The 12,455-nt window shown below is 35.6% G+C and overlaps 1 protein-coding gene across 2 annotated transcripts in view; it reads left to right on the forward strand.

Annotated features, from left to right (window-relative positions):
• Window positions 1-12,455, forward strand: part of LOC149543584 (putative serine/threonine-protein kinase) — a 169,599-nt gene that overhangs the window by 37,997 nt on the left and 119,147 nt on the right. For both annotated transcript variants that reach the window (XM_089798371.1, XM_089798370.1), the window contains exons 2-3: window positions 9,088-9,241; window positions 9,481-9,596. In XM_089798371.1, coding sequence (XP_089654497.1) covers window positions 9,163-9,241; window positions 9,481-9,596 — 195 coding nt within the window. In that variant the 5' untranslated portion in view covers window positions 9,088-9,162. The remainder of the gene's footprint in view (window positions 1-9,087; window positions 9,242-9,480; window positions 9,597-12,455) is intronic.

Below are 12,455 nucleotides of genomic sequence, written 5' to 3' on the forward strand. Positions count from 1 at the left end.
GCTAGAAGGGAACAAATTCCCGTGTTGTCAGCAACTCATCACTACAACTATTAACTACACCCATTAACCTAAGTAAACTTAATTAAATAGAATAAATAATTAATAATTAATTATTTACTCTAACACCCCCCCTTAAGTGCAACTTAGGGGAATGCCTTAAGCTCACAAAACTATGATGAAATGTAGGATGGGTCCCAGCAATGAGGCCATGTTGGGTACCTATGTACAATGAAAGAAATGCAACCTCTGAAAATGGGGAAAGAGGGAAAACCTCATTGGGAAAAACCCTCCCCCAAAAAGAGGTAAAAAACTTCTGGAAAAAATGAAAGAAGGAAGGAAGGAAGGCCTCAACAAGATCCCCCAAGGACAACTTCCACCGGAAATGTTTCAAGAGACTTTCTCAAAACCATAAGTACAACCAGCCCCCCCATGAGAGAGAGAAAAGCTGCCAAAGCCCCCCTAGAACAATGGAGCCCTCGAAGAAAGAATCGAACCAATGAAACTCCAATGCAGAGTAAACAAGGGTACAAAACAAGGGAACCCCTGAATGAGAGGGAAAACTGGAAGGCCTATCTGATGCTCAAAGGAGAAAATATGAGGATCCTTAAAGGGAATCCCCAAGGCAGGTGTGATGATATTGTCATGAATGTCCACTGTAGAATCCGCAATAGGTACACCTAGTGGCTCGATAAATGGAGCTAGAGGATCAGGCAGAGTAGAAGAAGAAGAATCCTGCTGAAGAGAAAATTCCTCAACTGGATGTGGTGTGGCAGTCAAAATAGGGATCTTAGGAACAATACAAAGGTTCAAGTATCCTGATTGCACCACATGATGCTCTTGCAAAAGAGAAGTAGTGTGCTCCAACAACGGAGATGGTGGACCAAAGTGCGAGAAGGTGTAGAGATGAGTGGAAGGATCAACTGCCCCTGTAGCAATAAGACCTCTTGTTACACGATCCCGAATGAAGACTGAATCAACAGTGAACTCAATTGTCTTCCCTGATCCACTGCGTGTAATCTGAGAAATCGAGAGAAGGTTGGCAGACAAAGATGGAACATACAATACATCATTGAATATACCATCCTGGATGTGAACTGAACCTTTCCCACAGAATGGTAGGGCAGTGTTATTCCCCATGAGAATATGAGGAATAGGAGAAGCCTCAAGAGTAGAGAAGACACCTTGAGAAGATGTCATATGGTGAGAAGCACTTGAATGCAGTATCCAAGGAACCTGTGAAGGAGATGGAATGGAAGCCTGTAATGCATGACCCTTTCCAAGATCCGATGTAGATGGTGAAGATGTGGAAGAATATTGAAAGGCAGACCCTTGTGAGGTAGAAGAGGATGGAGAAGAAATAGTGTTCTTCTTCTGAAGAGCTTGCAAATCTGCAATTTGTTTCTCGTAGACATCAAATCTCTTCTGAAAACAATGTGCCTCATCATGAGATCCTTTCCGACAATAAGAACAGGTAGGAGTCTTAGTCTTCTTTTTCTCCTTCTTCTTAGAAGATGATGAACTAGTAGAAGAGGGATTTGATATCTGCTTTGACTTTTGCTCCTGTGTATCCTTGACAAGCAATGCCTGCGACTGTGAACCTGAAAGTGAATCCATCTAATTGATTTTGGACTGTTCACGAGTTAACCGATCACAAAATATCTCAAATGAAGGCATCCTGTGTCTGTCACCCAAGGCATCCATAGTGGAGTAGAAAGTGGAAGAGAAGATCTGATATTGGCCTCTCAACTTTGAGAGTATAAAAAAGATACACTCATCTTCTGTCTTATTTTTCCCACATCCTTGCAAAAGTGTACGCAGAGATTTGAACTTCATCAAGAAGTCCTCAGTGGTGGAGAAGTTTGTAATTGTCAAAGATGTCAATTCTGCATCAAGCTGAAGTACTCGGAACTCATTCACTGTGCCAAACAAAGACTAGAATTTCTTCCAAATAGCTTGCAGAGTGGTCAAACCATCCAAGTGAAATAGAAGACTCTTTGAGATGTTTAGTGCAATCAATCCCCTGGCCTCATCCATTTAATTCCTTTGCTGAAGAACCTCAAAAGGGTGTGTAAGAACAAGTTGATTCTTATCCAGACATGACCATAAGCCCCTTGACATGAAAAGCCTAGTCATTTGTGCCTTCGAGGTGTGATAGTTGTGTGGTGTGAGACGGGTCAAAGATGGATCTGCCATTGGGAGAGAAGAAGATTGAAGTAGAAGGGTCTTATTTTGAATTAAATTACAGAAAAGAAAATGCCCCCCCCACAACAGATAATGATATCCCTCAAATACCACAAAAGAACAACTATGGAAAGCAAGAAAAACTAAAAAAAGAACTTGGATTTCGGATGCAAAGAGGGAGGAAACTGGAGCCTCTACTTCAACACCAAAAATAGGAGCTCAATATTACTCCAAATTGATCCCAGATCTAGAAAGAAGACAATAAATCATGCATTTTAAAAAATAAATAGCATTGAAATATGTGTCCATATGAGCTCGAATGAAGCCTTTGAAGGTGCAAAAAATGGGATTTTCGAGTTGCAGAAAAATTGAGGAACAGAGATGTCAAACTTCCTTTGCAAAAAATAAAGAAAAAAGCCCAAAAAATGTCAGATCTGTTATGTCAAACCCTCTTTCTCATTTTTCTCCAAATACTGAAAAAATGCTCTTCCTCCCGATTGAAGAAAAAATCACAAATTAGGGTTTGTGTCTCCGAATCGCGGCTTCAAAAATTCTTCAGTCAAGAAGCAGTAGGGAGGCTCTGATATCATGTAGGAGTTGATAAAATCCAACTCCACAGTTCGCCACGATGATCTGCATGCAAATAGCTTGCTGAAAAGAAACCGAAGGAGCAAGAGCTTGAAGCAAACAATGGAAGAGAAAATATTTCACAATAGGAAAATGAAATTGCTATGTGAATGGATGAATTTACAATGAGAGAGAGACTAAATATAAAGGCCTCAAGGAAGCTTATAGAACAAGCTGGAAGGTGGTAGAAGATAAGGTTGACAACTAAGCACACTTCCACAAAAAGGTGGAACATGCTAGAAGGGAACAAACTCCCGTGTTGTCAACAACTCATCACTACAACTATTAACTACATGCATTAACCTAAGTAAACTTAAGTAAATAGAATAAATAATTAATAATTAATTATTTACTCTAACAGTCCTAGGCAAACATATGTATGTAATCTACAATTTGGCATACCTCTAAACTGCTTCAGCAGAGAAAGAGCTATAACAACACGACTTTCAATGTGATGATGTTGCGTATTTCCCTTAACAATCCATTTCTGATTCTGGCTCATATACGGATTTGTGTTTGTGTTTTAGTTGCACTCATGTAAGACTTGTTTAAGTGCTTATGAGCTGTCTTTCTTATCCCCCTTACTTGGAAGTGAGCCATCCCCCTTACTTGGAAGTAACAATGAATAAAAACTATAGCTCATTGGGATATTGGAGTTTTGTGTCAAACTAGTTGCTAGAGCTTGTCTCGCCACCATCAGCTGGATTCCTAGTGCCTAACACATACCAAATTGTTTTACCATTCGTACATTAACCACACACAAGCCTTGTTTGCAAATCCTTTGTATGAATTTCTTAATGTCCTCTATTGGGATCGCCCCAATTAAGATTCTATAACACAAAATCAAGAGCTAGGGTTAGAAAGTCATCAAGTAGGAAATCTCTTTCATTATGCTTCCTGCGACCATAAAAAAGTACACATATGTATACATAACTAATTAAATTGTTAGTATCTCGTAAGTAAATAAAAGATATGCAGATTTGTCTTGGAGTTACATAACAACATAATCATAACATAATTAGGCATATGGTAAGGATTTTTTTATAGCATTTCAACTTTCATGGGCCTTTAGTGAGGAGTGAATAAGCAGACATGATGAGGTGCCCTTTTTGTCAGTGCCCTAGGGATACTCTGTCCCCCTTAGCCCCATAACTTATGGGGTCGGTGTACCTAGCAGAATCATTATGCCATTTCTTACTATCATTCTATATTATTCCCTTCACATGGTTGAGGTCCTTTAACTATTTGATGCAGAGAGCACAACTAAGAAGCTTCAAATGGGCTTCCCACTCTTGAAATAAACCAACTGGCTATCAACTCTTCAACCTTCTTGCAAGGTTTCAACACACTTCAATCCTCCAATGGATCAAAGAAACATACTCTCCAACTTCACCAATAATCCAAGGACAAAGAACCAATCTTGCCCACTTTATGGGTTTTGCACCAATCTCCTACAACTAGGTCAATACTAGGAAAACACTCTAGAAGTTTGTCCCAAGGGTTCTAAGATGTTAAAAGATCTTAGGGCAACTATTTACCACAAACCACACCACTGGTTTGAATCATATGCTTGCATAAAGCCTCAAACCCCAATTTAGCCTAGTAGCCCTATGAGCCCCTTTTAGCCCTCCTGAAATGACTTTTTGGATCTAACTTAACAAAGTTTCAAACAAGACCCAAAACAAATTAGGTTAAACAAATTAGGTTATTGAATACCCTTTTCAAAGTTGCTTCAAACCCCAAAGCATCTTCTAGCCCCACTCCAACATTCCCTTTCCTTCACAAAGCAACATAGATTTTAAGTGATCAAGTTAGGCTTGGTTTACAAAGCAACCAATAGGAAATGGGGTCATGAAAATGAACTCAATACTCAAGAATGATCGACAACACTAAAATAACTTATTTCCAAATGCTTAGACCTTCATCAAGTCCCAAACTCCTGCCATTCACAAATCAGCACACTACAAGAAGTCAAATCCTTCATGGCACTTGACCTAGGGCTTGGTTGGAAAAATCACAAAACATGTCCTTCAGTTTTGGAACCTTGGAATCTTCAAGAGGACCCTACTAACTACCATTTCCCAAGTGGCCATGAAATTCCAACCAAGGAAATTGAAGTTAGAGGTCCATCTTTGCTGAATACACCAAAATGCTGTCCTAAAAACCTAGTTTCACTAAAAATGCGATAACTTGAATAAGAAAACACTTAGAATGATGAGACCAGAAGCAAATGAAAGCTGATTCAAAGCTCTATGTCAAACATCCGTCATATTTGGTTTGATTGTCCATACAGTTTGTGCAACATGCAAACAACGGTAAAAACGACTCCAAAACTGAATTTCCTTGTTTGTAACTTCTTCCAATCGGTACATTAATGCCCTCCAGACCTCACAAATCAGGTATATATCTTTCCTATGTCTATTTCAACAGTTATAACCAAGATTTTAATAGTTATAACCCTTTTCCTATTAAGTTGCAATTTTGAGCAAGTTTTACAACTTTCCAACTATGCAACTTTGCACAAAAAGTGCAATTTTTGCATTTTCTATTTGATTTCATTTCTAGGACTTGGAAAAGGTTCCAACATACCTCAAACCAACTAAAACCACCTAATCCTAGGCTTTCTTGACCAAAAACATTAAAAAACCCAAATTTTCTTAATGAGCAACTTTTGCTTATAAATTGCATAAAGTGCCTTAAGCATACAAAATGGTGTCTTGCTTTGACAACCATGTACTTTTCATCCAAGGTTTATTTATTCTAGCCTAAGTAGGTGAAAACAAACATGAAAACCAAAATATAAACCAAGTGCCTTAGTGCTCTGCACCACTATTATATGAACTCTACCATATGGGTTGGGGGAAATTGGGGGAAAGGTTACAATAGGGCGTCCTAACTCAACCCCAGGCCCAAGAGCAGAATCTCTTGTCCCTCTTGGACTCATACTTTATGGGGTGGCGTACCTAGTGAGGCCTCATTGTTCTCCCAAATTGCCCTTTCCTTCCATTCCATAAGGCTGATTATTATCATTGGATTACGATTGTTTGATAGATATACTTTTACATCATCCAAGTATAGGTTACAAATATCTTCTCTAATTAATATAGATCTGAGTTTATACATGATACAAAGTTGTTAATACAGATCTGATTACAGTATGTGAGTTATATGGTCTTAATATATTTTATGAATACTCATGTATAATACAAAGTCCTTCGTTTAACTTTATGTATGTCAATATATCTTCCCGATACACACACATACACACACAGACATACATGTACATATGCATACACACACACACACACACACCATTTGATTAGTATGCAGACACACACATATTTCATCCAGATTCATATCCAGATCAAGTGAAGTAATTTACACAGATATTAATAATGTGCAACTCCATATATAAACAGCAATATGAATATTTGTGACTGTTCAGAAATAGATGAATTATTCCTTACCTTTGTTCTTCTGACCTGTGTTACCTTGCAGCGTCCTTGCCTTAGACTTCCTTGTCGTATCCTTCAGGTGGTCTGCTTCTGTCTTCATTTGATGTTGTAGTTTATTCAATGGCTCTAATATGGTAGCCATTTTATTGGATTGCTATAGTATATTTGTTCTTTGTATTTCCTTTTTCCTTGCTTCTTATTAATGCCTTTCCAGCAATATGGAACTGTCGATATATATATCCCTTCAGAGGGAGAGAGGGATGTACCCTTTGCTGCCATTATGTCATTTCTGAAGAGAGGTGTCTTTCCATGTATTTTAATTCCTTAATCACAAATAACACTTCCAGATCACTGACTTTGTCAAAACTGTCTCAGCAACTAGATGACGTAAATAAGTTTGATCATTGCATTTGTTAGTAATTTGGTAAATATTAAATAAGCATATTAAGTAGTATTTCGGTCCATGTAGATAGAATGTGGATTAATAGTAATATTATAATAGACTTTAATTAATTTGAAAAATATATCAAAGTTTTAAATTGTTTAATATTAAAATCATGTAATAGAAATTAATTAACTAATTTGGTAAATCTATCAAATATGTGTTGTTGATATTGATTATTAATATATGTATATATTATACTTGTGAAATTCATAAATTGATTATTGATTGACTACAAATTGAGAATTTATTTATTTTCATATCTTAATTTTATTGTTATTATTTACATATCAGACAGGACGTCTCAAATTTCAGATATAACATACCCATCCCGAGCCTCATTGTTAGTGATCTCAAAGCAAAATTATACGCGATTAAGGTCAATTCTATACTATGTAAATGATACCGTTGCCAAAATTCCATGTAAAAAGACATGCTAGAGCTTGAGTACTCATGATTATTGGAAGAAATTTACATCCTATAGCATACAAAAGTTCTCAGTACCCCGTTTGATGACTTTATGTTGAGGATCACTAAGACTTGTTTTTTTTTTGTTCCTTTTACACAATAAAACACATTTGTGAGGACTGTATAATAATCTTCAATTTCTCTTTGAAAATGGAAGCATAGCAAAGAGTGTCACCACCTGCAAACACAGTAAATTGGTAAATTATACAGTAAAGAAAGTTTGAACATTATAATATCCTTCAGATTTCAACTCTTGAAGTGGGCTGATTGCAGAAGGTACATAGCAGAAACAAAGGTTGTAACAGCAATAAAAAACTTCCAAAGGCTAGGATGAAACCTCTACCTAATTCCCCAGGAGTGTGAGTCCAAAAGTTGCTGTGAAGAAAACATATTATGGTATTGCTTGAAAATATAAAATTCGATTTCATATTCAAACAGCTCACTGTCATATATGAAAATGTATCTGCAGTCTTTGAAATAGTTATGTTGTCTGGACAGTCTTCTTCGTAACCATCAACTTACATGTGAATACCCATCTTTGCAAAAGAACCTTGACTGCGTTTATATAGCTCATATAAATGACTCTTTAAATCGATGTCCATTATATTTAAGTCATACATGAAACGGTTAATTTCCTTTTTTATTTCAGTAAGTTTTTTGACCTTATGGAATTGTCTAATAGGTGCCTCTGCTTTTTAGTTTTTTCCATAGTTACTAATATAAGGTGAATGGTATTGGCATGAGAGACATGGAAAGGTACCAGCTTGCCATTTTCCAAGAAAATGGGAGATGGGTGCTCGGAAATGGCAGAACAGAGGATTATTTATATATGCAATTTAAATTTAGAAAAAAATATTATACAATGGCCATGCAAATTTGTAGAATGCAAAATGCTTAGAAAAAGAGATCTTCAAGCACAAAAAAATATAGTAATGAAAGGCAAAGATTTAATTATATTGAGATTCACATTATCATGGCAAACAATTATATTTAAAACCATATTCACCTGGAGATGGTAAATAGGGATTGCGACAGGAGTACCATTACTTTAAACATATGGTATGGGGCTAACTCAGAGATGGCTGTATTTTCAATTATTTGATATAGTGTACATAGACTTCCCAAGCCTCATTACTTTTTCTTTTCATACTAGTACCTCTTTGGACTTTGATAAGAAGTGTACTGCAAGAAAACTTGTAAATACTCATGCAAATAATAGAAGATTGCATGGTTAACGTATTTCTTTAGTTCTTTTAGCTCTTCTCAACCATATAATAGCATTTGAGAAGAAACCAATGTTATATATATGATAAAATTGAGATTTCTTTTATAGGGAGTCACTCTTCTATGAGATGTGTAGGGATCTCTTGATGTCTAAAGACATTCTCATATGTGATTCTATTATGGGGATGCATGTTTGATATGGGAGATGAGTATCAGGGGTTAGGATAAATGTCTTAAGTTAACAGTACTCTCTTTTTCCTTTCGTATTAGGCTCCTTTACATTTCTCTCCCTAAATTGAGGTAGACACTTCCCAATTTGTCATTATTATGTTTATTCTTTGCCTTTATTAAAATCCCTTTTTAGTCTTAAGCTAATTTAATCCATCTTCTATATACATAGGATTTGATTCATATGCTCATAAGCTCATGTCAGATGAGCTTTAATGGGAGTCATATAGAATTATTAATTTTGAAAAATGAGCTGTAGCATGTTTTAACTATGAAAACAATAGATTGCAAGTTACCTTATTTCTTGTCATTTTCTTGTGCTTTATCACCATTTGAAGTAAAATGATCTTTCAACTTTTGTGTGTGCTTTGTTAAGTTATGTGGTATTTTTCACTCCTAATTCTCTTAAATCTATATCCTGACCTCTATATATGCTATTTCATATCTGATACATTTTTGCAGGCTTCCAGTTAAACTTGGCCTTTGAAACACCATTCCTCAGTGCTATAGCAATTTCATGTATAGCTGCTTACAGATATGAACTTTTGTTGCTTTGGTTTTTTAAAGAGGGGTGAAACAAAGAAACGGGCATCAGAAAACGATGAGCTAGGAGATGGTAAGGCTTATAATAGTGATTAACATCAGATCTGTAATGATCAGAGGTGCTGCTATCTGATGAAGTTAACCTTCACTGCAATTGCTTTGTCCTTGTTTCTTCTCTTTTTTTTTGTGAGATGCAATGTCTTAATAATTAATTCCCCTGTCACCATTAATTAAATTTTGTTTATTGTTTCAGTATATATCATAGTAATTGTATACTAACTTTTTTCATTATATAATTGTTTGTGCTACAAGTCTTTTCAAGACTTCCGAATGTCAAATTTTTCACTTATCATGAATTGGAAATCGCGACAAGGAACTTTCATCCAGAGAATAAAATAGGAGAAGGTGGTTTTGGCAGTGTGTATAAGGTATCATAATTCTAATCTAGTTTGTCTCCTCATTCTCATTAGAACTTTAAAAGTTGGGTGTCCTTTTTATGATTTTGTGAACAGTAAAATCTTGAATACTCAGTCAAAGAACTCATGCTTATATCCAAGATTGAGATAGCATTAGTTGCTTGTATGAAAATGTCCTTTTTTTAATAAATATCTTAACTAAAGTTTTTATCTTGTTGAAGCTTAAAGTTATTTTGCTGGAAAGAATGCTTGGGTTGGCAAACTTTAACCAAGATAGCTTCAAAGAATTATGCCATCAGATTCCTGAATAGGTTTTCTATTGGGGCTTATGTTTGGGCTGTCCCTGATTTACTAGTATTTGTTGCTATCTGAGATGAGGGCTACCTAGTTCATAGAATTTATTAATGTAATTTAGCATTTACAACTAAATGGTATTGTGGATTGGCCAAAGCTGTATCTATTTAGAATTAATTTAGTCTTGAGGGTTATCTAGTCCCTAGAATTTGTTTTTGGTTTTTAGCATGTTTGATAGACTGCTAATGTACAGGTTGCAAATGTCCCTTCCTATTTTAACAACAATTACGTGTACAAGGCAAAACCCACCCCCTTTTATATTTGCTATTACTTTATAACATTTTATGAGAATATTTGCACTAACATGTATATACAGATAATGGAATTTATGTTCACGTACAGGTCTTGGTTGCAATGAAAAAAGTTATGCTGAAGACAATGATTGGCCCATAGCCATAACAATTTAAAAAAAAAAACTAGGGACTTGGAATTTTTTCTCTTTCTTTGGATGGTCCTTCGATCTCCCTAGGTTTTGCCTGTGCAGCACCCACAAGGAACCAAGGATACCAGGAATGGATGCTGGATGAACCTAGGCCTCTCCCATCTTGATGTTGGTACTTAAACCAGTACAGAATGGTATTGGGACCTTGGGAATATTTGGTGACAATTTCTGTTACATCAAGTTACAATAGATGCATTTCAAGCAAAGTGACAATTTTAAGAACCAAGGTCTTCACTTGAGGTGTCTCCCATTATGTTGATTGCTGGATTGGCAGCTTGAATCATGCTTATGATTCAGATATGAAAGTGCATAGCAGCATTTATGATGATACTTTATGCTGGCCTCCGAGCTTGGTAAATTTGTAAATGAATTATTGAGTTAAAGAACTTGTAATACCCCCTATTGGGACTTTACTTGATTTACACTAGAATTCCCAACTAGGGTTTGGGCTGCACTTGGAAATGGCAATATTGGGACTTTACTTGACTTACCCTAAAATTCCCAACTAGGGATTAGATTGCGCTTGGAAATGGCAATTTGTAACTTTTCCCTACTAGAGGCTGCTGATTCTCAATGATTAACATGCCTCACTATGCAGTTAAGTGAACTTAACTTAATAAACAACTACTGATCCATAATACATAAGCCCTAATTCCTTACTCCACTCCTTGACATCAACCTTAAGAAGGATGGGGATTTACTTGTATCAGGGCACCCAAACACCAATCTGCAAGTAGGTGCCCTCAAGGTTTCCAGAACATGTTTTAATACCTATCTTAGGACTTCTCCCTCAAGGATGCATTATATATTTCCTTACCCCATCTTGGGAGTTTCTTCCTGCATTGAGCGGCTTTACTCCATCTCTTCCTAACAAAACCAACCTATTTACTTCATGGTATTGGTGAGTGATTAAGGAATAGGCTATGTATATATTATTATGTATTACGAATATTTATATATAATTTTGATTTTATTATTATTAACACACAGACACATATTAGATCATATAATGATTTTTTTATTCCTAATAGGATTCAGATATAATATTCTCTCATCAGTATTTAACTCAGAGATGCTTGCCAGCAATATATTTCATTTCCTTTCTCATCTCTTCTTTGTGAAGAGTATCAATTATATATAATAATCTCTATCTTTTCCCATGATAATGAATATCAATATAGTATCTGATTCTTTCATCAGAAATAGATAGTGATTCTTTGATCGTCTTAATCCATGATACCATTTCCTTATCGATCTTTTGATGTGATCAGTACCATTTGTATTTTTGTAATTTCCATTCGACGCCCTTGAAGGAATGGGTTTGATCTTCATTATATATCTTTGAATGTTGAAAGGTAACATCCTTGATGATAGGATATATGTCTCTTCATGACCTTAAAGAGGCTTCAACAGATCGGTTTATTCACACCAATCACCTTTCACTAATTAATGTATATTTATGTTTAGTGCCAGCAATATGATTCTTGCAATTACCTCTTTAAACGTATTTCTCTATGATTATTTGTTAATGACTTAACTAATAAAATTTTAAATCTTCTTTTAATCGGCGATAATACTAATCTCCTTTAGAAGCAATAATTATATGAGCCAACTACTCTTGAATGATACTGTCCCTTAGTCGGTTGCGGCCTCATGAGTTTCAACATTTGACTTATTTAACAACTTGAATCACACCTGTCCAAATTCAGCAAATTTCTAGTTGATGGTAGACCACTGTTTGGTAATAATTTTATAGCTTTGTTTAGAACAACTTGATAGTTGCTGTTAGTATTCCTGATGTGATTACAATTATTGTTGCTGTTGTATTACTCCTCGTTTGCTAAGGGTTGGATACCTTTTCATATCTTATTTGTTGATTACTGTCTTCTATACTCAATGTATGTCAACTGATATATCTTAGTCTCTTCACGTATGAGCATTTGATTCAAGACTGCAATTTTGTCTCTCTAGAGACTTCACAAAGTCAAGATATTTAGTTGTCTAATAATTATATTATGTTATAAATTATCATAATTTATTTATTTATTTTTACGCTGAAGGCTTTTTCTGTATGA

The sequence above is a fragment of the Cupressus sempervirens genome, chromosome 8, assembly GCF_028749045.1.
Source record: "Cupressus sempervirens isolate cs-2001-9-10 chromosome 8, ASM2874904v1, whole genome shotgun sequence".
NCBI lineage: Eukaryota > Viridiplantae > Streptophyta > Pinopsida > Cupressales > Cupressaceae > Cupressus > Cupressus sempervirens.